General features: G+C 50.8%; 2 protein-coding genes across 2 annotated transcripts in view; one reads left to right on the top strand and one right to left on the bottom strand.

Moving 5' to 3' along the window:
* tm4sf5 (transmembrane 4 L six family member 5) overlaps nucleotides 1–12,108 on the top strand; it is a 29,858-nt gene extending 17,750 nt beyond the window's left edge. The window contains exons 5-6 of the mRNA XM_070863321.1: nucleotides 3,609–3,666; nucleotides 12,083–12,108. Coding sequence (XP_070719422.1) covers nucleotides 3,609–3,666; nucleotides 12,083–12,108 — 84 coding nt within the window. The remainder of the gene's footprint in view (nucleotides 1–3,608; nucleotides 3,667–12,082) is intronic.
* An 11,330-nt stretch (nucleotides 12,109–23,438) lies between these two features.
* The window catches only part of LOC139232668 (chloride channel protein ClC-Kb-like), a 92,878-nt gene continuing 92,052 nt past the window's right edge, over nucleotides 23,439–24,264 (bottom strand). Inside the window, exon 23 of the mRNA XM_070863133.1 lies at nucleotides 23,439–23,861. Coding sequence (XP_070719234.1) covers nucleotides 23,742–23,861 — 120 coding nt within the window. The 3' untranslated portion in view covers nucleotides 23,439–23,741. The remainder of the gene's footprint in view (nucleotides 23,862–24,264) is intronic.

Below are 24,264 nucleotides of genomic sequence, written 5' to 3'. Positions count from 1 at the left end.
CATCCTTGTTTACAAATCCCTCCATGGTCCTCCCTATCTCTGTAATCTCCTCCAGTCCCACGACCCCCCGAGATATCTGCGCTCCTCTAATTCTGCCCTCCTGAGCATCCCTGATTATAATCGCTCAACCATCGGTGGCCGTGCCTTCTGTTGCCTGGGCCCCAAGCTCTGGAACTCCCTCCCTAAACCTCTCCCCCTCTCTTTCCTCCTTTAAGACGCTCCTTAAAACCGACCTCTTTGACCCAGCTTTTGGTCACCTGCTGTAATATCTTCTTCTGTGGCTCAGTGTCAAATTTATTTGTTTTGTCTTATAGCACTCCTGTGAAGCGCCTTGAGACGTTTTACTACGTTGTTGTTGAATCCTGAGGGGAGTCTAGGTGTGAGACGCTTCCTATGGGAACGTTTGATAACAGACATCAACGACGAGATCCAACACCGCCTCCAGTGCGCCAGTGCAGCCTTCGGCTGCCTGAGGAAAAGAGTGTTTGAAGACCAGGCCCTCAAATCCGCCGGCAAGCTCATGGTCTACAGGGCTGTAGTGATACCCGCCCTCCTGTATGGCTCAGAGACATGGACCATGTACAGTAGACACCTCAAGTCGCTGGAGATATACCACCAACGATGTCTCCCCAAGATCCTGCAAATCCTCTGGGAGGACAGACGCACCAACGTTAGCGTCCTCAACCAGGCCAACATCCCCAGCATCGAAGCACTGACCACACTCGACCAGCTCCGCTGGGCGGACCACATTGTCCGCATGCCCCGACACGAGACTCCCAAAGCAAGCGCTCTACTCGGAACTCCTTCACGGCAAGCGAGCCCCAGAGGAAACGTTACAAGGGACCACCCTCAAAGCCTCCCTTGATAAAGTGCAACATCCCCACCGACACCTGGGAGTCCCTGGCCAAAGACCAGTCCGCCCTAAGTGGAGGAAGTGCATCCGGGAGGGCGCTGAGCACCTTGAGTCTCGTCGCCGAGAGCGTGCAGAAAGCAAGCGCAGGCAGCGGAAGGAGCGTGTGGCAAACCAGTCCTTCCCCTCAACCACTGTCTGTCCCACCTGTGACAGGGACTGTGTTTCTCATATTGGACGGTTCAGTCACCTGAGAACTCACTTTTAGAGTGAAAGCAAGTCTTCCTCGATTCCGAGGGACTGCCTATGATGGTGGGAATGTTTGAGAACAAGCCCTGCCCCCTCCGTGTGTGCCAAAGTTAATGTTTCAGCTTACGCCACTCAAAATGTTCCCGTTTAACTCTCGCTCATTGTAACCTCTCCCTGTGCTTTGTTATAGGATGAAGGATTGTAAACACTCGGGCTGGACATGGGGACAATGCAGCTCCCGATGCTTGCCCTGTAGATTTTAGCAATTTGCAACGGCCTTGTGATCGTAGTTGGGTTTGCCGTCTCTCCTGTTTCCTCTCTGCATTTCATTCCTACTTCACGACAGTGACTACACTTAGAAAAAAAGACTTTATCGGGGGGTAAAGCGCTTTGGGGCGTCCTTAGGCCGTGAAAGGCGCTATATAAATGCAAGTCTTTCTTTTATTAAATAAAGCCCAAAAATAAGTGCAGGGCTTTATCTGGATTCCAGTCAGAGCCCCGCCAATTCACTTAACGCTCCCCAGTCCCGCGCAGTGGCTTGTGCTACACTCGCTAGTGGATGTCCCGTGGCATTGCTCATCGAGGAATCCGTTCACTCTCTCGTTTCCGTTTGGCTGCCTCGCTCCTCGTCCGCTCCTCTCCCTGTCTCGCTTCTCCTTTGGCTTCTCTCCTCCTTTGCTTCCGTTTCACTTTCTCTCGTTTTCTGCTTTTTTTTACCCCCCCACCTCCTCCTACTCTGGTGCTCTCCGTTATGCCCCTTTGGGAGCTGGGAGTCGTTGGCTGAGATGGTGGGGATGGCAGCGATTCTCCCTTGCGGCCTTTGAGCCACAGATGGTGGGAGGGGAAGGTTCAAGCCCCAGGCCGCAGCTTTCGGTGGTGAATATCGGACTTCCAGTGGGCAAGGGGGTCCCGGTTTAAGAGTGGATTGTGGTTGGAGGAATAGGGAAAGAGTGAGGAATGGGAGGGCATGATGCACAGGGTAACAGGGATCGGGAAAGGGGGCGAGATTATGGGCACGCAGGGTAAGATGAACCGCGAAGGGAAGAGGGGTAGGAATTCATGGGTACACGGGGTAAGGGGAATGGGGAAAAAGGGAGAGATAGGACATGGGTACATGGGATAAGGGGAATGGGGAAAGGGGGAGAGATAGGACATGGGTACATGGGGTAAGGGGAATGGGGAAAGGGAGAGAGATAGGTCATGGGTACACGGGGTAAGGGGAAAGGGGAAAGGGGGAAGAGATAGGACATGGGTACACGGAGTAAGGGGAAATGGGGAAAGGGAGAGAGATAGGTCATGGGTACACGGGGTAAGGGGAATGGAGAAAGGGAGAGAGATAGGACATGGGTACACGGAGTAAGGGGAATGGGGAAAGGGGGAAGAGATAGGACATGGGTACACGGGGTAAGGGGAATGGGGAAAGGGAGAGAGATAGGACATGGGTACACGGGGTAAGGGGAATGGGGAAAGGGAGAGAGATAGGTCATGGGTACATGGGGTAAGGGGAAAAAGGAAAGGGAGAGAGATAGTGTTATGTCTTTAATACTCTTACGAATGACTCCACGAGGTCTAGTATTGTACTTGAGCTGTTGTGACCTTAGTCCCATTTATTGTAACTCCAGAGTGAGACACAAGCATGGTGGGCAGCCTTTTATACTGGGCCCTGCACACCTATGCAGGTCACCCTCAGGTCTCCCACTGCAGTGCCCTCTGGTGGCACACCTTATGTGACCATACAGTTAGTATACATGGTCTACGTATATGACAGCTAGGACATGGGTACACGGGGTAAGGGGAATGGGGAAAGGGAGAGAGAGAGGAGGACATTGCTACACACGGTAAGAGGGATAGGGAAAGGGAGAGAGATAGGAATTCATGGGTACATCATCATCATAGGAGGTCCCTCGAGTCGAGGATGACTTGCTTCCATGCCAAAAAGTTCTCAGGTGTTTCAATGAAGGACCTAATATTCCAGATCCCGAACTACATCCTGAAGGGTGGAAGATGCCTGTGGGTGGATTTTTTTAACGTGGGGTGACCGTTGCACACCAGCCACCACACGGGGCTTGACAGAGCGAGGTCTTGGTCCAGTGGTAAGGGTTAACCAGGACGACTGGAGAACTGCTCTGCTGCACGGACCTAGTGCGCACACACATCGCACAGTGTGGGCTGGGCCCGTGCTGCCCCTGGGCCCTCGGCTCTTCTGGGCCCCGAACTTGCGCCTCTCCTGGGCCCCGAACTCGCGCCTCTCCTGGGCCCCGATCACGTCCCTCTAAAGTATTCTTGACTCCCTCCAAAAACTTCGATGAAAAACAAAGACGTCTTTCAGTGGCGATTTCTCAATGTGCATTGCTTTCTGTTAACTCTCCAGAAGGTTTTTCGGGAGTGGCCAGATACACAGACCTGACTGGCTGACTCAGGATCCACCTCTCGAGGCCCGCGATTGGTTGCAGAACACGCTGCTCCCTGGCCCCTGCGGCCTCTGAGCTCTCTTCCTGTTGGTTCCCAGGGCAACCAATCGCCACTCGCCCACAACACGCTGCCAGAGGAAGTCGAGAGGCTCAGAAGTACACAACACAAGGGAAATGGGGAAAGGGAGAGAGATAGGACATGGGTACACGGGAAAAGGGGGACAGGGAAATGGAGAGAGATCATCTCTCTCTTCCCTTTTCTGGCTCTTCTTTCAGCCAGAGGGAACTGACTGAGGTTCAAATCCCCTCCCCCCATCCCCATCTCGCTCCGTGTCCCTATCTACTAAAGCAACAAGCCTCAGTTACTGGCTCCGCCATCTTTGTAAATGGGGCTCCTGTTCGGAAGCAGCTCTGCGGCTAATTCCCACATTTAGAAAATGGAGAGAGCAGCACTGTGACCATTGGGGTTCTTGGAATAGCGGGCCAGCAAGAACTTATAGCTTGCAAGCCAGAAATTTCTTATAACATAAGAAATAGGAGCAGGAGTAGGCCATACGGCCCCTCGAGCCCGCTCCGCCATTCAATAAGATCGTGGCTGATCCGATCATGGACTCAGGTCTCTCGAACGAGGATGACTTGCTTCCACAAGTTCACAGATGTTTCAAGGAAGGACCCGATGTTCCAGTCCTGAACTTCAGTTGAGGGGGTGGAAGATGCCTGTGGGTGGATTTTTTTAACGGAGAGAGATAAGAGGACATGGATACACAGGGTAAGGGGGGATAGGGAAAGGGAGAGAGAGAGGACATGGGTGCACAGGGTAAGGGGATAGGGAAAGGGAGAGAGAGAAACATAGAAACATAGAAAATAGGTGCAGGAGTAGGCCATTCGGCCCTTCGAGCCTGCACCGCCATTCAATGAGTTCATGGCTGAACATGCAACTTCAGTACCCCATTCCTGCTTTCTCACCATACCCCTTGATCCCCCTAGTAGTAAGGACTACATCTAACTCCTTTTTGAATATATTTAGTGAATTGGCCTCAACAACTTCCTGTGGTAGAGAATTCCACAGGTTCACCACTCTCTGGGTGAAGAAGTTTCTCCTCATCTCGGTCCTAAATGGCTTACCCCTTACCCTTAGACTGTGACCCCTGGTTCTGGACTTCCCCAACATTGGGAACATTCATTCTGCATCTAACCTGTCCAAACCCGTCAGAATTTTAAACGTTTCTATGAGATCCCCCTCTCATTCTTCTGAACTCCAGTGAACACAAGCCCAGTTGATCCAGTCTTTCTTGATATGTCAGTCCCGCCATCCCGAGAATCAGTCTGGTGAACCTTCGCTGCACTCCCTCAATAGCAAGAATGTCCTTCCTCAAGTTAGAAGACCATGGGTACACACAGTAAGGGGATAGGGAAAGGGAGAGGCTTGCAGACATTTAAAAAAAAAGTGAATTGCTATTCTCGAGGTAGCTTTTCTAATATAAACGATAAGGGGTTACGGGGAGCGGGCAGGGAAGTGGAGCTGAGTCCATGATCGGATCAGCCATGATCTTATTGAATGGCGGAGCAGGCTCGAGGGGCCGAATGGCCGACTCCTGATCCTATTTCTTATGTTCTTATAAAAGCTGGTTGGTTATGAGGTCTGTAGGTAGCAGAGCGCGTGAGAGATGGAAGAGTCAGTCAGTGACAGAGAGAGAGAGAGAGACGCCACAGATACTTATAATAGGAGCAGGAGGCCGTTGAATCCCTTGATCCTGTTCCCCATTGAATTGGATCATGGACCATCAGTGCCTCAACTACATTTGTCCGCCTTCCTCCCACATCCCCTGATACCGTTACCCAGCAAAATCCTATTGATCTCAGCCTTGAAGATTTCAACTGACCCCCCCAGCACCCACAGCTCTTTGGTGGAAGGTTCCAGATTTCTTCGGCCTTAAATGTGTGCAAGTCCATGCGCACGCGTGTATATGTGTATCTGCGTGTATTGTGTGCACACAAGTGTGTGCGTGTTTATGTGTATTTGCGCAGGTGTCGTGTGTTTGAATGTGTTTAATTGTACATGTGTCTATGTGTTAGTATGCCTATGTTGCTGTGTTTACATGTGTAGCATGTGTGCTGTGTGCAGTGTGCATGTTTGCGTGCGTGCGTAAGTGAAATGGTTCAGCCCATCCTCAAGATGGCGCTGTCCTTGGAGTCAACCTCTTGCTTCAGTTCAGTTGCTTTGCTGTCAGCTGTGGCTCAGTGAGCTGCACCCTCGCCTCTGAGCCAGAAGGTTGTGGGTTCGTGTCCCACTCCAGGGACTTAAGCGCATCAATCTTGGCTGACACTCCCAGTGCAGTACTGAGGGAGCGCCGTGCTGTCTTTTGGATGAGACATTAAACCGAGGCCCCGTCTGCTCTCTTAGGTGGACATAAAAGATCCCATGGGCACTATTTCGAAGAAGAGCAGGGGGAGTTGTCCTGGGGCCAATATTTATCCCTCAATATTTAGCCATCATTAAAAAAACAGATTATCTGGGTCATTATCACATTGCTGTTTGTGGGAGCTTGCTGTGCGCAAATTGCCGTTTCCCACATTACAACATTGACTACACTCCAAAAGTACGTCATTGGCCGCAAAGCCACTTTGGGACATCCGGTGGCCATGAAAGGCGCTATATAAATGCAAGTCTTTCTTTTTAGCCATTCACCCACATCGCCCAATGAGTTTGTTCATCTCCCTGTGACCCCCTTGAGGGTAGAGAGTGAGAAAGTTTAAGTAATGGGCTGGACTGCCAATAACTGGGGAAGAGGCCATCGGACCCCACCGCTCCGTGCTCCACACGAACCTCCTCCCACCCCTCTCCATCTCACCCCATCACCATATCCTTCTGTTCCTTTCTCCCTCATGTGTTTATCTAGCTTCCACCTTAAATGCATCTGTGCTATTTGCTTCAAACACTCCCTGTAGTAGCAAGTTCCAAATTCACTCTCTGAGTAAAGAGATTTCTTCTGAGTTCGCTATTGGAGTTATAAATGACTTGGTTATATTTATGGGCCCTTAATTTGGACTTCCCCACGTGGAAACATCTCAGCCACGTCTCCCCTATCGAATCCCTTCCGAGTCTCGATCAGGTCACCTCTCGGTCTTATCTTTACTAGTCCTTCTCTCAGCCAGAGGGACCTGACTGAGGTTCAAATTCCCCCCCCCCCTCCCTTTCTCCCTCCATGTCCCTATCAACTACAGCAACAAGCCTCAGTCACTGGCTCCGCCATCTTTGTAAATGGGGCTCCTGGTCGGAAAATGGAGAGAGCAGCGCTGTGACCATTGGGGTTCTTGGAATAGCGGTTCAGCAAGAAATTATAGCTTGCAAGCCAGAAATTTCTTATAAGAACACAAGAAATAGGAGCAGGAGTAGGCCATACGGCCCCTCGAGCCTGCTCCACCATTTAATACGATCATGGCTGATCCGATCATGGACTCAGGTCCATTTCCCCGCCCGCTCCCCATAACCCCTTATCCATTATCATTTAAGAAACTGTCTATTTCTGTCTTAAATTTATTTAATGTCCCAGCCTCCACAGCTCTCTGAGGCAGCGAATTCCACAGATTTACAACCCTCCTCATCTCAGTTTTAAATGGGCGGTCCCTTATTCTAAGATCATGCCCTCTAGTTCTAGTCTCCCCCATCGGTGGAAACATCCTCTCTGCATCCACCTTGTCAAGCCCCTTGTCATAATCTTATACGTTTCGATAAGATCACCTCTCATTCTTCTGAATTCCAATGAGTAGAGGCCCAACCTCCTCAACCTTTCCTCATGAGTCAACCCCCTCATCCCTGGAAAAAACCGAGTGAACCTTCTCTGAACTGCCTCCAAAGCAAGCACATCCCTTCGTAAATATGGAAACCAGAAATTTCTCATGTGAACTTTGAACCGATACTTGCTAACTTAATAAATGCACGTTTTTAATAACTTGTACATTATCCACTTTCAATCGAGAGAGGGGAGGAGACTCCCACGGAGCCTCTAAGGAAAAAAACCCGACAGATTGTTGTTTCAGAGTGAAGCAGACTTGACTATTTGTGTACGATACCTGCTTATGTTGCTTTAAGCCAGCCTGGATGTGAAAAGCACGAATGAGGTGTGAGCAGAGATGCGAGGGCACCCCTCCACTTCCCTGCTCTATCACTATTCAAGTTGAAGGCAATTGAAGGACTCCTTGGGGGGAGGGGGAGGGGGGTCGTCTCTCATGTAAAGCTTTTCAACACATACGCATTATCCAAAGTTATTGAAGAGAATGTAGAGCAATTATTGCTTGGAATCAGTCAAATACTGTATTTTTATCTAATCTATTGCTTTGCTTTTGCTTCTGTATAATCTTACCTCTTAATAAATACGAGTTAGCCTGTACCAATAGTCAGTCAGTGTGGTGTTTATGTCAGTCAGAGACAGTAGGAATATGCAGTGCTATCCTATATTTTTCCAGTGTATCATCATAGGCAGTCCCTCGGAATCGAGGAAGACTTGCTTCCACTCTAAAAGTGAGTTCTCAGGTGGCTGAACAGTCCAATACGGGAATTACAGTCTCTGTCACAGTGGGACAGATAGTCGTTAAGGGAAAAGGTGGGTGGGGAGTCTGGTTTGCCGCACGCTCCTTCCGCTGCCTGCGCTTGGTTTCTGCATGCTCTCGGCGACGAGACCCGAGGTGCTCAGCCCCCTCCCGGATGCTCTTCCTCCACTTAGGGTGATCTTTGGCCAGGGACTCCCAGGTGTCGGTGGGGATGTTGCACTTTATCAAGGAAGCTTTGAGGGTGTCCTTGAAATGTTTCCTCTGCCCACCTGGGGCTCACTTGCCGTGTCTGAGGAAGAGTGTGTTTGAAGACCAGGTCCTCAAATCTGGCACCAAACTTATGGTCTACAGGGCTGTAGTGATACCCGCCCTCCTGTTTGGCTCGGAGACATGGACCATGTACAGCAGACACCTCAAGTCGCTGGAGAAATACCACCAGCGCTGTCTCCGCAAGATCCTGTAAATCCCCCGGGAGGACAGACGCACCAACGTCAGTGTTCCCAAGCAGGCCAACAGCCCCAGCATCGAAACACCAACCACAGTCAACCTGCTGCGTTGAGCGGGGCACATTGTCCACATGCCCGACATGAGACGCCCCAAGCAAGCGCTCCACTCGGAACTCCTTCCAGTGTGTACCAAATGAGTAAAAAGGTCCATTCTTCACCTGTAGGTCCTATCTCCTGCCAGACTTGTCGATGGAAGCTAACGGTTGTGTTAAGCAGGAGTAAAATGTATTGGGAGAGGGCCCGAGTCATAACACTGCATGGACCTGGTTGCATCCACCTAATGCTTCTCTCTGTCTCTGCCATAAGGATGCCTAGCTTTGGTTCACCAGCAACTATCCTCCCAGTCTGCGTCCACCTTCTATAAGCCTGGGACAGATAATAACATAGTTAACAGTTTCAGGCGTGAGAAGACTTCTGCCCCATCTAGCCTCAGTATTTTCATTTCTTATCATACAAGAGCACAGAAGGAGGCCAATAAGAACACAAGAAATAGGAGCAGGAGTAGGCCATCTGGGCCCTCGAGCCTGCTCCGCCATTTAATAAGATCACGGCTGATCTGATCATAGACTCAGGTCCACTTCCCCGCCCGATCCCCATAACCCCTTATTCCCTTATCGGTTAAGAAACTGTATATTTCTGTCTTGATTATATTCAATGTCCCAGCTTCCACAGCTCTCTGAGGCAGTGAATTCCACAGATTTACAACCCTCTGAGAGAAGAAATTCCTCCTCATCTCAGTTTTAAATGGGCGGCCCCTTATTCTAAGACCATGCCCCCTAGTTCTAGTCTCCCCCATCAGTGGAAACATCCTCTCTGCATCCACCTTGTCAAGCCCCCCTCATAATCTTATACGTTTCGATAAGATCACCTCTCATTCTTCTGAACTCCAATGAGTAGAGGTCCAACCTCCTCAACCTTTCCTCATACGTCAACCCCCTCATCCCCGGAATCAACCGAGTGAACCTTCTCTGAACTGCCTCCAAAGCAAACACATCCCTTCGTAACTCACCTCTCATTCTTCTGAAGCCCACTGTGCCTGTCCTGGATTTTTGAGGAGAGCGATCCGATTGGTCCCACACCTCCGTTCTTTCCCCACAGTCCTGCGATTTTTTTTCCCCAAGTGTACGGGTCTGGATTTTAAGCTCTTCGGTTTTCAGGGCGGGAATCGTTTGCGCTTTGGCGATGGGGGGTTTCGGCATCTAGGCCCTGCGGCAGCGCGAAGGGAGGCGTGGTACACTTTTCGGTGGGAAAGTCACAAACTAAAGTGCCGGGCCGAGAGCAGCGGGGGGTGGGGGCCTTGGGCGGTGAGGAGGGTTGCCCCCCCGAGCCGGCTGCAGGGCGGACGAGAACGTCACCCATCTCCTTCAGGATTGCCCCTTCGCAAGGCAGGTTTGGAAAGAGATGCAGTGGTTGCTGTCGGGGTTCATCCCGAGCAGCTCCGTAACACAGGACTCTGTGCTCTACGGGCTGTTCCCAGGGACACACACCGAGACAGACATCACCTGCTGCTGGAGGGCCATCAGCTCGGTGAAAGACGCTCTTTGGTCTTGCCGAAACTTGCTGGTCTTCCAGAGCAAGGAGATGTCCACGTCTGCGTGTTGCAGACTGGCGCAATCCAAGATCCAGGATTACGTGCTGAGGGAGGCACTTAAAATTGGTGCAGTCGCCGCAAAGGCACGGTGGGGAAGGGCCACAGTTTAAAGCCCTTCTGTCACGGTAAACCCAGGGGCAGGAATCAGCACAAAACTCCCTCGGGCTGTATTTGTAATTTACTTTTTGTGTACATGGAGCACCATGATCTGTAAACACCTATGTAGTGCCATGTACAATGCAAGGTCTGTTGCGAAATGCATGTTGAAAAGAAAAATGTAAATGTACCGTCACCCATTCCGTGTACTGTATAGTGACACATGGAATGTCATTTGTTTGAATGTACTGCAAGGTATCCCGTATTGGACCGAATTGCACTTGAACTGGAAAACAAGGAAATGTAACGAACGGAACTGCCGTCAGCACCCAAATAATCGTGTATGGGATTGCTGACCGCAGCGAAAGGTATTGAAATGCCTCTGAATGTACTGTACAGATTTTTTTATGAATAAAGTATATTTTGACATTTTTAAAAAGGCCTTAAAAAAAACCCCACAAAAACATTGCCCGCGCTACCACAAATCGCTAAACAGCTTAAAAGCGCAAACGCTCGCACTTACCTTGGGAGCGCTTTACCGTCCCTCTGCACCACCGGGATCGCTGGACCGTTCTGGTTTCCGAGATGTCCATCGCTGGCGGGCTTCCGGGCGCGCGGGGCGGGCAAACTTCCAGCCGCTGCCGCAACCAGAGGCGTTGCACGCCGGCGCAGCTCTCCCCGGGCAGCGCCGCTCCGCGCTGACGCGGAACCCGAGCCGAGGATCGCGCCGGGCCGCTGGAGATCTCGCCGCCGCCTTTCACCCCGCTCCGGGGCACCAAAACCCCCAAGCGCAAAGGACCGGAAAATCCAGCCCTTTATATATCTCGCTGTAATTCACTTTTGAAAGTTAATATTAAAACTGTTTACATAGGGGCTGGCGTGTCCGTAGACCATGTATACGAACTGTATGGTCACATAAGGTGTGCCACCAGAGGGCACTGCGGTGGGAGACCTGAGGGTCACCTGCATAGGTGTGCAGGGCCCAGTATAAAAGGCGGCCCACCCTGCTTGTGCCTCACTCTGGAGTTACAATAAGTGGGAATAAGGTCACAACAGCTCAAGTACAACACTAGACTGGATCAATTGGGCCTTTATACACTTTAGAAGGATGAGAGGGGAATCTCATCGAAACATATAAGATTCTGACGGGACTGGACAGGTTAGATGCAGGAAGAATGTTCCCGATGTTGGGGAAGTCCAGAACCAGGGGTCACAGTCTTAGGATAAGGGGTAGGCCATTTAGGACCGAGATGAGGAGAAACTTCTTCACCCAGAGAGTTGTGAACCTGTGGAATTCTCTACCGCAGAGAGTTGTTGATGCCAGTTCATTGGATATATTCAAGAGGGAGTTAGATGTGGCCCTTAGGGCTAAGTGGATCAAGGGGTATGGAGAGAAAGCAGGAAAGGGGTACTGAGGTGAATGATCAGCCATGATCTTATTGAATGGTGGTGCAGGCTCGAAGGGCCGAATGGCCTGCTTTCTATGTTTCTGTGTTACTAGACCCGGTGGAGTCATTCATAAGAGTATTGAAGACATAATAGGGGCCTTTCAGGGAGTGCATCGCAAATTGTAACTGTTATGTATTTAACCCCTTGTAACCTGCATCACACCTGTCCACCAGAGGGCACTACCTGTTGGAGTCCCAAGGGATCCCAGCATCCCTTGGGAGCACAGTATATAAGCAGGCCACCCACGAGGTACCTGCACTCTGGAACTATAATAAAAGAGCTAAGGTCACACTTGCTTATTACACACAGTACTCGGTCTGACCATTTATTATGAGTATAACAGTAACCTTTCTCCACCTCTGTTTCTCTTGTTCTTTAGTCATTGTTGACAAGACTGTTGTCTAGTTCCTTCTTGAAAACCAGTTGATTGGTTTATACTGAAAGCACTATGCACACTGCTGGGTAGCGGGCATTGCCCGTGTGATACGGACCAACTGCACGCTGATTGAGTGAGCGCTCTGCCCATGTAGGCTATGGTGCCAGCTGAGTCTCAGTGGGCGGCACACCTGTACTAATCGCCACAGGACAGTACTGAGGGAGTGCCGCACTGTTGGAGGGGCAGTACTGAGGGAGCGCTGCACTGTCGGAGGGGCAGTACTGAGGGATCGGCGCACTGTAGGAGGGGCAGTACTGAGGGAGCGCTGCACTGTCGGAGGGGCAGTACTGAGGGAGCACTGCACTGTCGGAGGGGCAGTACTGAGGGAGTGCCGCACTGTCGGAGGGGTAGTACTAAGGGAGCGCCGCACTGTCGGAGGGGCAGTACTGAGGGAGCGCCGCACTGTCGGAGGTGCAGTACTGAGGGAGTGCCGCACTGTCGGAGGGGCAGTACTGAGGGAGCGCTGCACTGTCGGAAGGGCAGTACTGAGGGAGCGCTGCACTGTCGGAAGGGCAGTACTCAGGGAGTGCCGCACTGTCGGAGGGCAGTACTAAGGGAGCGCTGCACTGTCGGAGGGGCAGTGCTGAGGGAGCGCCGCACTGTCGGAGGGGTAGTGCTGAGGGAGCGCTGCACTGTCAGAGGGGCAGTACTGAGGGAGCGCTGCACTGTCAGAGGGGCAATGCTGAGGGAGCGCTGCACTGTCGGAGGGGCATTACTAAGGGAGCGCTGCACTGTGGGAAGTGCCGCCTTTCGGATGAGACATTAAACCGAGGCCCTGTCTGCCCTCTGAGATGGACGTAAAAGATTCCATGGCCACTATTTCGAAGAAGAGCAGTGGGAGTTATCCCCGGTGTCCTGGGGCTAACCAGCCTTTTGGAAAGGGGCAATTTTGGCCCCACTGTCTTTGGCCTCCACCACAAAATCTATCCCCTCGCCACTGATTCCACTCGCCTCCCTAGCCATGGTCTCAGACTGAATCAGACTGTCTGCAACCTCCGCGTCCTGCTTGACCCGGAGCTCAGCTACCCATGTGTCCACTCCACTAAGTCTGCCTACTCCCACCTCCGTGATCTTGCCTGGCTCCGCCCACGCCTCGCTCTCCTCCTTTAAAACACTCCTCAAAACCAACCTGTTTGACCAAACATTTGGTCGCCTGGACTAATGTCTCTGTCTTTGGCTCTGTGACAATTTTGGTCTGATAATGCTCCTGTGAAGTGCCTCGGGACATTCTACAACACTAAAAGCGTGAACCTCAACCATGCTTTTGTTAACTCCAGAATCGACTATACCGATGCTCTGCTGAACAAACGTTAGTGCAAATCATTGTTATTTTGAAATTACTTTGGGCTCCATTTCACAATTTATCTAACATTGACAAACCATTTATTAACTCTCCCTCCCTCTCACTCTCCATCTCTCGCTCCCTTCCTCCCCCTCCTTCTCCCTCCATCTTGCTCCCACTTCCTAACTCTCCCTCTCCTGCTCTCTCCCTCCCTTCCTCTCCCCCTCTCTCCCTTTCCCTCTCTCTCTCTCCCTCCTGCTCACTCTCCATCTCACTTCCTCTCCTTCCCACTCTCTCCCTCTCTCTCCCTCCCTCCCTCTCTCCCTCCCTGTCTCGCTCCCGCTTCCTCCCTCTCTCCCTCCCTCTGCTCTCCATCCCTCCCTCCTTCTCTTGCTCTCTCTCTTTCTCTCACTCCCTCCCTCCATCTTCCTCCCACTCCCTAACTCTCCCTCTCCCGCTCTCTCCCTCCCTTCCTCTCCCTCTCTCCCTTGCCCTCTCTCTCTCTCTCTCTCCTTCCCACTCTCTCCCTTCCTCCCTCGGTCTCTCCCTCTCTCTCCCTCTCTCTGCTTGATTGAATTATGCTTTTCCAAATGTACCGCTACTGCTTCCTTAATAATGGACTCCAGCATTTTCTCAATGACGGAATGGCCTCCTTCTGTGCCACAAATGTACTTCAAAAATACTTTGTTGGCTGTGAAGCGATTGTGAAAGGTGCTTTATAAATGCAAGAGCCGGCATGGGCACGATGGGCCAAATGGCCTCCCTGTGTCCTGTCCGAATTGTCTCTGGGAGACCTTTGACAGGAGGGAGGCAGGTGAGAAGGTGGCGGTGCTGGTGTAGCAAAGGACGGGAGCTGATTCCTTTACTGCCTCCTCAACCTCAAGGCACTGAGGCTAAGTCTGGCAAGCACTTGCCTCGCCAGGTGAGATCAGTTAACCAAACACTGCCTCGGTATCAAACCTGGGGACCTTCCAACCCAGCATAGACAAGAAGCACTTCCTCACAGAAATGGGTGGCGGGAGTGTGGTCCTCTCTCTCTCATCAAGCAGTCGATGCGAGCTCAGTGTTATGTATTGATGCTTGGGGTCATCAGGCACCAGGGGGCGCCACTGTCGGAGGTCATCGGGCTGTACGCGCGTGTGTGCAGTCACTGGTATCATGGTATCGCGGGTACCATGTCACGCGGGTTACTTTGGGCGCGAATAAAGTTGAATCAGGTTTACACCTGAGGCCATTTACAGTAACAAGACTCGAGTCATTACAATCAACTAATCATCTTAAATCTCTGATCGATAGATTTTTCACTAGCCAAGGCTACTCAGGGATACGGAGCCAAAGCAGGTAAATGGAGTTAGGACGCAGATCAGGTGGAACAGGCTCGAGGGGCTGAACGGCCTCCTGCTGTTCCTATGCTCAGGCCAATAGGAGAGAGGCAATTGCAAGAATATCTTTGAAGGATTAATGAAATCTAATGTATATAAGTTTAGAAATTGCTGTCAAAGGAGTGCAGGTCACTCTTTTTACAAAGGGATATGGATAGGTTAAGTGAGTGGGCAGTAAGGTGGCCGATGGAGTTTAATGCAGGGAAATGTCAGGTTATTCACTTTGGTCGGAAGAATAGAAAAACAATATTTCTTACCTGGTGGGAAACTATTAAACATTAGTGTTCAGAGAGATTTGGTGTCCTTGTACAAGAAGCACAGAAAGATAGCATGCAGGTACAGCAAGCCATTAGGAAGGCAAATGGCCTGTTGTCCTTTACTGCAAGGGGGTTGGAGTGTAAGATTCTGACGGGACTGGACAGGTTAGATGCGGGAAGAATGTTCCCGATGTTGGGGGAAGTCCAGAACCAGGGGACATAGTCTTAGGATAAGGGGTAGGCCATTTAGGACCGAGATGAGGAGAAACTTCTTCACTCAGAGAGTTGTTAACCTGTGGAATTCCCTGCCGCAGAGAGTTGTTGATGCCAGTTCACTGGATATATTCAAGACGGAGTTAGATATGGCTCTTACGGTGAAGGGGATCAAGGGGTATGGAGAGAAAGCAGGAAAGGGGTACTGAAGGAATGATCAGCCATGATCTTATTGAGTGGTGGTGCAGGCTCGAAGGGCCGAATGGCCTACTCCTGCACCTATTGACAGGGTAGATGCAGGGAGGATGTTTCCCCCGGGCTGGGGAGTCTAGAGCCAGGGGTCACACAGTCTCAGAATAAGGAGTCGGCCATTTAGGACTGAGATGAGGAGGAATTTCTTCACTCAGAGGGTGGTGAATCTTTGGAATTCTCTACCCCAGAGGGCTCTGGAGGCTCAGTGTCTGAATATATTCAAGGCTGAGATCGATAGATTTTCGGGACTCTCAGGGAACCAAGGGATCGGGCGGGAAAATGGAGTTGAGGTTAAAAATCAGCCGTGATCTTATTAAATGGCGGACCAGGCTCGAGGGGCCAAATGGCCGACCTCTGCTATTTCTTATGTTCTTATGTCAGTCAGCATCCGAGAATGGAATAGACAGGTTAACACTGGGTTCAGAAGGATCCTTTAGTCTGCGAATCATAAACTCTCTTCCCTTTGACTGTGCATTTCCATTCTCTACGTCCGTTTCAGATTTTTTTTAATCCAGCAATTTAATATAAACTTAAAGAAAAATGCTTAACAACTGCCGCACCAATGAGATTTTATATATTTAAATATACTTTTATTAATTGATTAAGATTTTGTACATCTTGGGCTCGTAGAACCAGAAGATAATCATAATGATACGTCGGGCCACGTGGCGAGGACCATTTCTTTGCAATTTGCAGGCAGGTCTCCTTCTATTTAACGCACATTGCCAAGTAGCCCAGACTCCTGTCTCCACAGGGCAGCTGAACCTGCCCTCAGGCACCCGGTGAATCCCTTCCTTTCAGCCATTTGTCGCTCGAAATCGGTGCAGGCAGACTGCAAGCCTCAACGCAGCCACCGCCGCCCAATGGCACAGGAGTGTCGGGTGTCGGTGTCCCCAATCCGCGCTTAGCGACGCCACTCTTTCTGGCCGGGCGACCGGGTAATTCCCCCCCGCGCATCACGCCTGACCGCACCGCTGTAGGTGACTGGGATTGATTTCACACCTGTAATTTGTATTGTTTATCTCTCCTCCACTCACTGCATTCTGCTGGAGAAATCACCCGGCTTTTTATCGGGAGATTTATCTGCGTGAGTTTCGTTTGCTGTCGCTCGTAGAGACTCTTTTTAAGTAGATTCTGTGGACTCTGATGCAGTGCACTGTTTAAATAGATTCTGTGGACTGTTTGGTGTCGTGCGATGTTTAAATAGATTCTGTGGACTGTTTGCTGCAGTGCGCTGTTTAAATAGATTCTGTGGACTGTTTGCTGCAGTGCGCTGTTTAAATAGATTCTGTGGACTGTTTGCTGCAGTGCGCTGTTTAAATAGATTCTGTGGACTGTTTGGTGTCGTGCGATGTTTAAATAGATTCTGTGGACTGTTTGCTGCAGTGTGCTGTTTAAATAGATTCTGTGGACTGTTTGGTGTCGTGCGATGTTTAAATAGATTCTGTGGACTGTGCTGTAGTGCGCTGTTTAAATAGATTCTGTGGACTGTTTGGTGTCGTGCGATGTTTAAATAGATTCTGTGGACTGTTTGCTGTAGTGTGCTGTTTAAATAGATTCTGTGGACTGTTTGGTGTCGTGCGATGTTTAAATAGATTCTGTGGACTGTTTACTGTCGTGCACTGTTTAAATAGATTCTGTGGACTGTTTGCTACAGTGCGATGTTTAAATAGATTCTGCTGACTGTTTGCTGCAGTATGCTGTTTAAACAGATTCTGTGGATGTAATGTATGCACCTGTGAGTATGCTCGCAGATTTGTTGAACTGTTGAGTTGGGAGTGGCTTAACCAGTCACATGATGTTCACATGACTCAATAAAACCCCAGCCAGTTGGGTTCGGAGGATCCATAATGAGGCAGGTGGTTGTGAGCCTGGTGGATGAACTAGTAATGTGTAGTGTGATTGTTAAACCTTTTGCTAATAAACCAACTAGTTCTGAATAGCAATATTTTGTAATGAATTCTTAAGCAAAGAACACATGAAGCAAATACATTGTAGTGGAATGTTTGCTGTTGTGTGCGTTTTAAATAGATTCTGTGGACTGTTTGCTGGAGCGCTGTTTAAATAGATTCTGTGGACTGTTTGATGTAGTGCGCGGTTTAGATACTGTGGACTGTTTGATGTAGTGCGTGGTTTAAATAGATTCTGTGGACTGTTTGATGTAGTGCCCGGTTTAAATAGATACTGTAGACTGTTTGATGCAGTGCCCGGTTTAAATAGATTCTGTGGACTGTTTGATGTAGTGCCCAGTTTAAATAGATACTATGGACTGTTTGATGTTGTGCACTGTTTAAACAGACTCTGTTTGGTGAGTAAACAGACTTTGTTCAATGCAAAATAAACTGTTGGCTGTAAGTCCTGGCACAAGTCCTGCCCTGTCTCCAACCCATTGGCCAAGACAGTGGTTCGGACACCGTGTGTCATCACATGCCTTGCTTTTACCCCTCCACTGTCAGCACCGATCTAACGGGATTGTTCCCGTCGGGGTTAATTTTCCGTCGTAACTATTTCCGACGAAGCCCCCCACTTCTCTGCACACCGACTCAAGGAAGTAATTAACAACAAGCCTCTTCCTCCGCATTCCCGGGGGCATGCTCAGAGAACCCATGCGGAAGCAAAATTTAAACAATAGACAGCTGTGCCCATCCAAGACAGCCACAAGAAAAATAATCAATTAATTTTAAAAACTTTTTTTCCATAAAATGTGCTGGAAATACAAATCCTTCTAACCACAGCTGAGCACAATTACATGAGGCGGCAACGCTGAAAATTAACTACCCGTGTCCTCAATACCCAGAACGGAAAGGAAACATGTGCAGGGCAAGTGTTAGCCGTGGCTCAGTGGGGAGCACTCTCTCTCGCCTCTGAGTCAGAAGGTCATGGGTTCAAGAAGAATGAGAGGGGATCTCATTGAAAGGTATAAAATTCTGATGGGGTTGGACAGACTGGATGCGGGGAGGATGTTTCCCCCGGGGCTGGGAAGTCTAGAACAAGAGGGTCACAGTCTCAGGATACAGGGTAGGAAATTTAGGACCGAGATGAGGAGAAATGTTTTCACTCCGAGGGTGGTGAACCCGTGGAATTCTCTACCACAGAAGGCTGTGGAGACCAAGTCACTGAATATATTTAAGAGGGAGACAGATATATTTCTAGACATAAAAGACATCAAGGGGTATGGGGAGAAAGCGGGAATATGGTGTTGAGATAGAGGATCAGCCATGATCATATTGAAGGGCGGTGCAGACTCGAAGGGCCGAATGGCCGACTACTGCGCCTATTTTCTATGTTTTTATGTTATCCCCGGGATCCTGGCAAATATTTATCCCTCAATCAACAGAACAAAAACGGATTATCCGGGTCATTGTCATGTTGCTGTGTCTGGGAGCTTGCTGTGCGCAACTTGGCTGCCGCGTTTCCCACATTACAGCAGTGACCACACCCCAAAAAATGCTTCGTTGGCTGTGAAGCGCTTCGAGACGTCCGGTGGTCGTGAAAGGCGCTATATAAACGCAAGTCTTTCTTGAGGGCTAATGGGAATGAGCAGGTGGGAGTGGGACCAATTGGATCGCCCTGGCACAGAGGCGGCGGCAAGGGGCCGATGGGCCGATTGGCCTCCTTCCGTGCAGTACGATTTTATCAGTACCGCTCGCAGCTCATTGCCCAGCGAGCCAGGATCCCATTTCACACTGGCACCATTTGGAGCCGATGTCCGGAACATCGGGAATTAGCACGGATGACAAACCCGCCCCAAAACTAACATTTCAATGATAAGCTCCTGCCTTTTTGAGGTTAGGTTGTGTCCCCGCTCATGGTTTAAAAACAAAATGGTTCGTTACAAAGTGGGGGGGACGGCCCATCTCGAAGGACCACCATGCCCCTGACGCGCCTTGTCGGTGGTGGGAAGGCTTTGGGGGAGTCAGGAGATGAGACACTCGCTGCAGAATACCCAGCCCCTAACCTTGTCCCAAGGCTGGCGCAGTTGAGTTCCTGGTCACTGGTGAGCCCCAGGATGTTGATGATGGACTATATACAGTACACACCACAAATCGCTGGAGAAATACCACCAACGATGTCTCCGCAAGATCCTGCAAATCCTCTGGGAGGACAGACGCACCAACGTCAGTGCTCTTGTCCAGGCCAACATCCCCAGCATCGAAGCACTGACCACACTCGGCTAGCTCCGCTGGGAGGGCCACATTGTCCGCATGCCCCCGACACGAGACTCCCAAAGCAAGCGCTCTACTCGAAACTCCTTCTTGACAAGTGAGCCAAAGGTGGGCAGAGCAAACGTTACAAGGACCACCCTCAAAGCTTCCCTGGTAAAATGCAACATCCCCACCGACACCTGGAAGTCCTTGGCCAAAGACCACCCTAAGTGGAGGAAGTGCATCCGGGAGGGCGCTGAGCACCTCGAGTCTCGTCGCCGAGAGCGTGCAGAAAGCAAGCGCAGGCAGCGGAAGGAGCGTGCGGCAAACCAGTCCCACCCACCCCTTCCCTCAACCACTGTCTGTCCCACCTGTGACAGAGACTGTAATTCCTGTATTGGACTGTTCAGTCACCTGAGAACTCACTTTTAAGTGGAAGCAAGTCTTCCTCGATTCCGAGGGACTGCCTATGATGACGATTTGGTGATGGTAATGCTACTGAATGTCAGGGGGTGGTTAGACTTTTTTTGGAGATGGTCATTGCCTGGCACTTGTGTGGTGCGAATGTTACTTGCCACTCATCAGCCCAAGCCCAGATGTCATCCAGTTCTTGCTGCATGCGGGCATGGACTGCCCATGGAATCTTGGCCTTTATTGCAAAGGGGATGGAGTATAAAAGCAGGGAAGTCTTGCTACAGTTATACAGGGTATTGGTGAGGCCACACCTGGAGTACTGCGTGCAGTTTTGGTTTCCATATTTATGAAAGGATATACTTGCTTTGGAGGCAGTTCAGAGAAGGTTCACTCGGTTGATTCCGGGGACGAGAGGGTTGACTTATGAGGAAAGGTTGAGTAGGTTGGGCCTCTACTCATTGGAATTCAGAAGAATGAGAGGTGATCTTATCGAAAGGTATAAGATTATGAGAGGGGCTTGACAAGGTGGATGCAGAGAGGATGTTTCCACTGATGGGGGTGACTAGAACTAGAGGGCATGATCTTAGAATAAGGGGCCGCCCATTTAAAACTGAGATGAGGAGGAATTTCTTCTCTCAGAGGGTTGTAAATCTGTGGAATTCGCTGCCTCAGAGAGCTGTAGAAGCTGGGACATTGAATAAATTTAAGACAGAGATAGACAGTTTCTTAACTGATAAGGGAATAAGGGGTTATGGGGAGTGGGCGGGGAAGTGGAGCTGAGTCCATGATCGGATCAGCCATGATCGTATTGAATGGCGGAGCAGGCTCGAGGGGCCGAATAGCCGACTCCTGCTCCTATTTCGTATGCTCCATTATCTGAGGGGTTGCAAATGGAACTGAACACTGTGCAGTCATCAGCGAACATCCCCACTTCTGAGCTTATGATGGAGGGAAGGTCATTGATGGAGCAGCTGAAGATAGTTGGGCCTTGGACACTGCCCTGAGGAACTCCTGCAGCGAACGCCTGAGATGAGCAACAACCATCTTCCTTTGTGCTAAGCATGACTGCAGCCAGTGGGGCGTTCCCTCACCCCGCCCGCTCCCTGATCCCCACTGACTTCAAATGGTATATCTCTCAGCTTTCTGCCATGGGCCCAGAGCCAAACCTCGCCGAACAAAGGCCTTGAAATATTGTTTTTGGTGAGGTAGCAGTGCCACCTTGTGGAGAAACGACAGACAACAGCATTACAACAACAACTCGCATCTAAATAGCATCTTCAAAACAGAAAGCAAACCATCTCAAGGCAATTTGCAGATCTAAATAAATAAAGGGACGTCAGCTAAAGATGGAGATATCAGGTCGGGGTGAGGTGGGGGGGGGGTGGTGCGATTAAAAGCTTGGTCAAAGAGATGGGTTTACATAAGAAATAGGAGCAGGAGTAGGCCATACGGCCCCTCGAGCCTGCTCCGCTATTTAATACGGTCATGGCTGATCCGATCATGGACTCAGCTCCATTTCCCCGCCCGCTCCCCATAACCCTTTATTCCCTTATTGGTTAAGAAACTGTCTATCTCTGTCTTAAATTTATTCAATGTCCCGGCTTCCACAGCTCTCTGAGGCAGCGAATTCCACAGATCCACAACCCTCTGAGAGAAGAAATTCCTCCTCATCTCAGTTTTAAATGGGCGGCCCCTTATTCTAAGACCATGCCCCCTAGTTCTAGTCTCCCCCATCAGTGGAAACATCCTCTCTGCATCCACCTTGTCGAGCCCCCTCATAATCTTATACGTTTCGATAAGGTCACCTCTCATTCTTCTGAACTCCAATGAGTAGAGGCCCAACCTACTCAACCTTTCCTCATGAGTCAACCCCCTCATCCCCGGAATCAACCTAGTGAACCTTCTCTGAACTGCCTCCAAAGCAAGTATATCCTTTCGCAAAGGGTTTCAAGGAGGATCTTAAAAGGAGCAGAGGTGGGAGGGATGTAGGGGGGAGGAATTGTAGAGCGTGGGGCCTAGACGGCTCAAAGCACGGCTGACAGGAGGGGGATGGGGGGGGCAAGGGAGGGGGAGGGTACTCCAAAGGCCAGAGTCGGAGGGAGATTTCAGGGGTGGGGGGCGGGATTATAGCACGGGAAGAGGTTACAGAGACCGGGAGAGAAGAAGCCACATAGGGGGATTGGACCATCATAGGCAGTCCCTCGAATCGAGGATGACTTGCTTCCACGTCACAAAGTTCGCAGGTGTTTCAATGAAGGACCTAATATTCCGGATCTCGAACTACATCCTGAAGGGTGGAAGATGCCTGTGGGTGGATTTTTTTAACGTGGGGTGGCCGTTGCACACCAGCCACCACACGGGGCTTGACAGAGCGAGGTCTTGGTCCAGGGGCAAGGGTTAACCAGGACGACTGGAGACCAGCTCTGTTGCACGGACCTAGTGCGCGCACATATCGCACAGTGTGGGCTGGGCCCGTGCTGCCCCCTGGACCCCTCGCCTCTCCTGGGCCCCCCGAGCTCTCGCCTCTCCTGGGCCCCCGATTGCATCGGCCGACGGCCTCGCCGCTCCTGCTGTGCCTGCCCACGCTCCAATCAGCGACCTGGATCTCGGTGATGTCACTCTTCGCTGCCGTTGCTCTCCTGCTCCAGCACGCGCTGCTCCCTGGAGCGGTGAGCCTCCACGCTGCTCCCTCCGCTCCCCGGCCTGCTCCGATGGTGCTCGCAGGCCGGGGGTGTGCTGGGTAAATGCCCCGCCATTGAAAGGCTACATTAGTGAATAGCACAGGATTTACTGGGATTGCGTTGGGCACTGAACCATGTTTCTCGTCGGTCGGGGCCTTCACGCTGCTTCCAGGGCCGCCGCTCCTTTTATGGAGCTGATGTACAGATCCACTACAACGCGCTGGTCTGTGGCCTTGGGGGCGGCTGCTCCTGTGAATGAGGGTGTAACGTATGCACCTGTGAGTATGCTCACAGGTTTGTAGCGCTGTTGACCAAAATAGTTGTAGAGCTGTTGAGGGCCAAGGGGGCCATTAACCAGTCTGGGCAGCGGGCGGTCCAGGGGGTCGTTCAGCCCGACTGCCCGCCTCCCTTCCGCGGCTACGTCCGAGCCAGGGTGTCCCTGGAGATGGAGCACGCGGTGTCCACCGGTACGCTCGCGGCCTTGCGCGAGAGGTGGGCGCCAGAGGGGCTGGAGTGCATCATCACCCCCGGCAACCAAATTTTAATTTGATTTGGCAAGGTTGCCAGTTGATTTGGAAATTTGCGGGTTTTGTCCTTACCAAAAGGGGCCACTTGATTTTCAAGTTCTAAGTAAAATAGTTGTAGAGTTGTTGAGTTGTCACGTGATGTTCACAAGACTCAATAAAACCAACAGCCAGTTGGGTTCGGAGGAAGAGGCCGGTGGTTGTGAGTCTGGTGGATGAACTGGTAATGTTGTGGTGTGATTGTTAAACCTTTTGCTAATAGACCAACTGGTACTTAATCACAATGTGTTGCCTTGAATTCTTAAGCAACGGATCCACGCAGCAAATACATTACAGCGGGGAAGCAGTCACGCTCGGGCAATGTGGGGATCGAGTTGGGGTTGCGGGGAGAATGGGGAGGGGTTTGCAAGCGAGATTTCAGGATCCGCCCAGCTCCGCGTTCCTCCACGACTTCAGTTGTCCTTGGCGCCTTGGTTCTCCATCAGGGTGATATTCTGGGACAGGTCGTCCAGTTTTGCCGAGCTCCCCCTGACAGGCGTTCCCTTCACGCAGCTCTCCACAGCCGCCTTCAGCTGCAGGGGAAGCAAGAGAAGGTCAGAGTCCGTCACTGTATAACACTGGGGTACAGTACTGGTGGGTACAGGTCTGTCACTGTATAACACTGGGGTACAGTGCTGGGGGGTACAGGTCTGTCACTGTATAACACTGGGGTACAGTACTGGTGGGTACAGGTCTGTCACTGTATAACACTGGGGTACAGTACTGGGGGGGTACAGGTCTGTCACTGTATAACACTGGGGTACAGTGCTGGGGGGTACAGGTCTGTCACTGTATAACACTGGGGTACAGTACTGGTGGGTACAGGTCTGTCACTGTATAACACTGGGGTACAGTACAGGTGGGTACAGATCTGTCACTGTATAACACTGGGGTACAGTACTGGTGGGTACAGGTCTGTCACTGTATAACACTGGG

This window comes from Pristiophorus japonicus, chromosome 20, assembly GCF_044704955.1.
Source record: "Pristiophorus japonicus isolate sPriJap1 chromosome 20, sPriJap1.hap1, whole genome shotgun sequence".
Classification (NCBI taxonomy): domain Eukaryota; kingdom Metazoa; phylum Chordata; class Chondrichthyes; family Pristiophoridae; genus Pristiophorus; species Pristiophorus japonicus.
The sequence above is the reverse complement of the archived record's forward strand: the minus strand, read 5'-3'. Positions and strand labels throughout refer to the sequence as shown.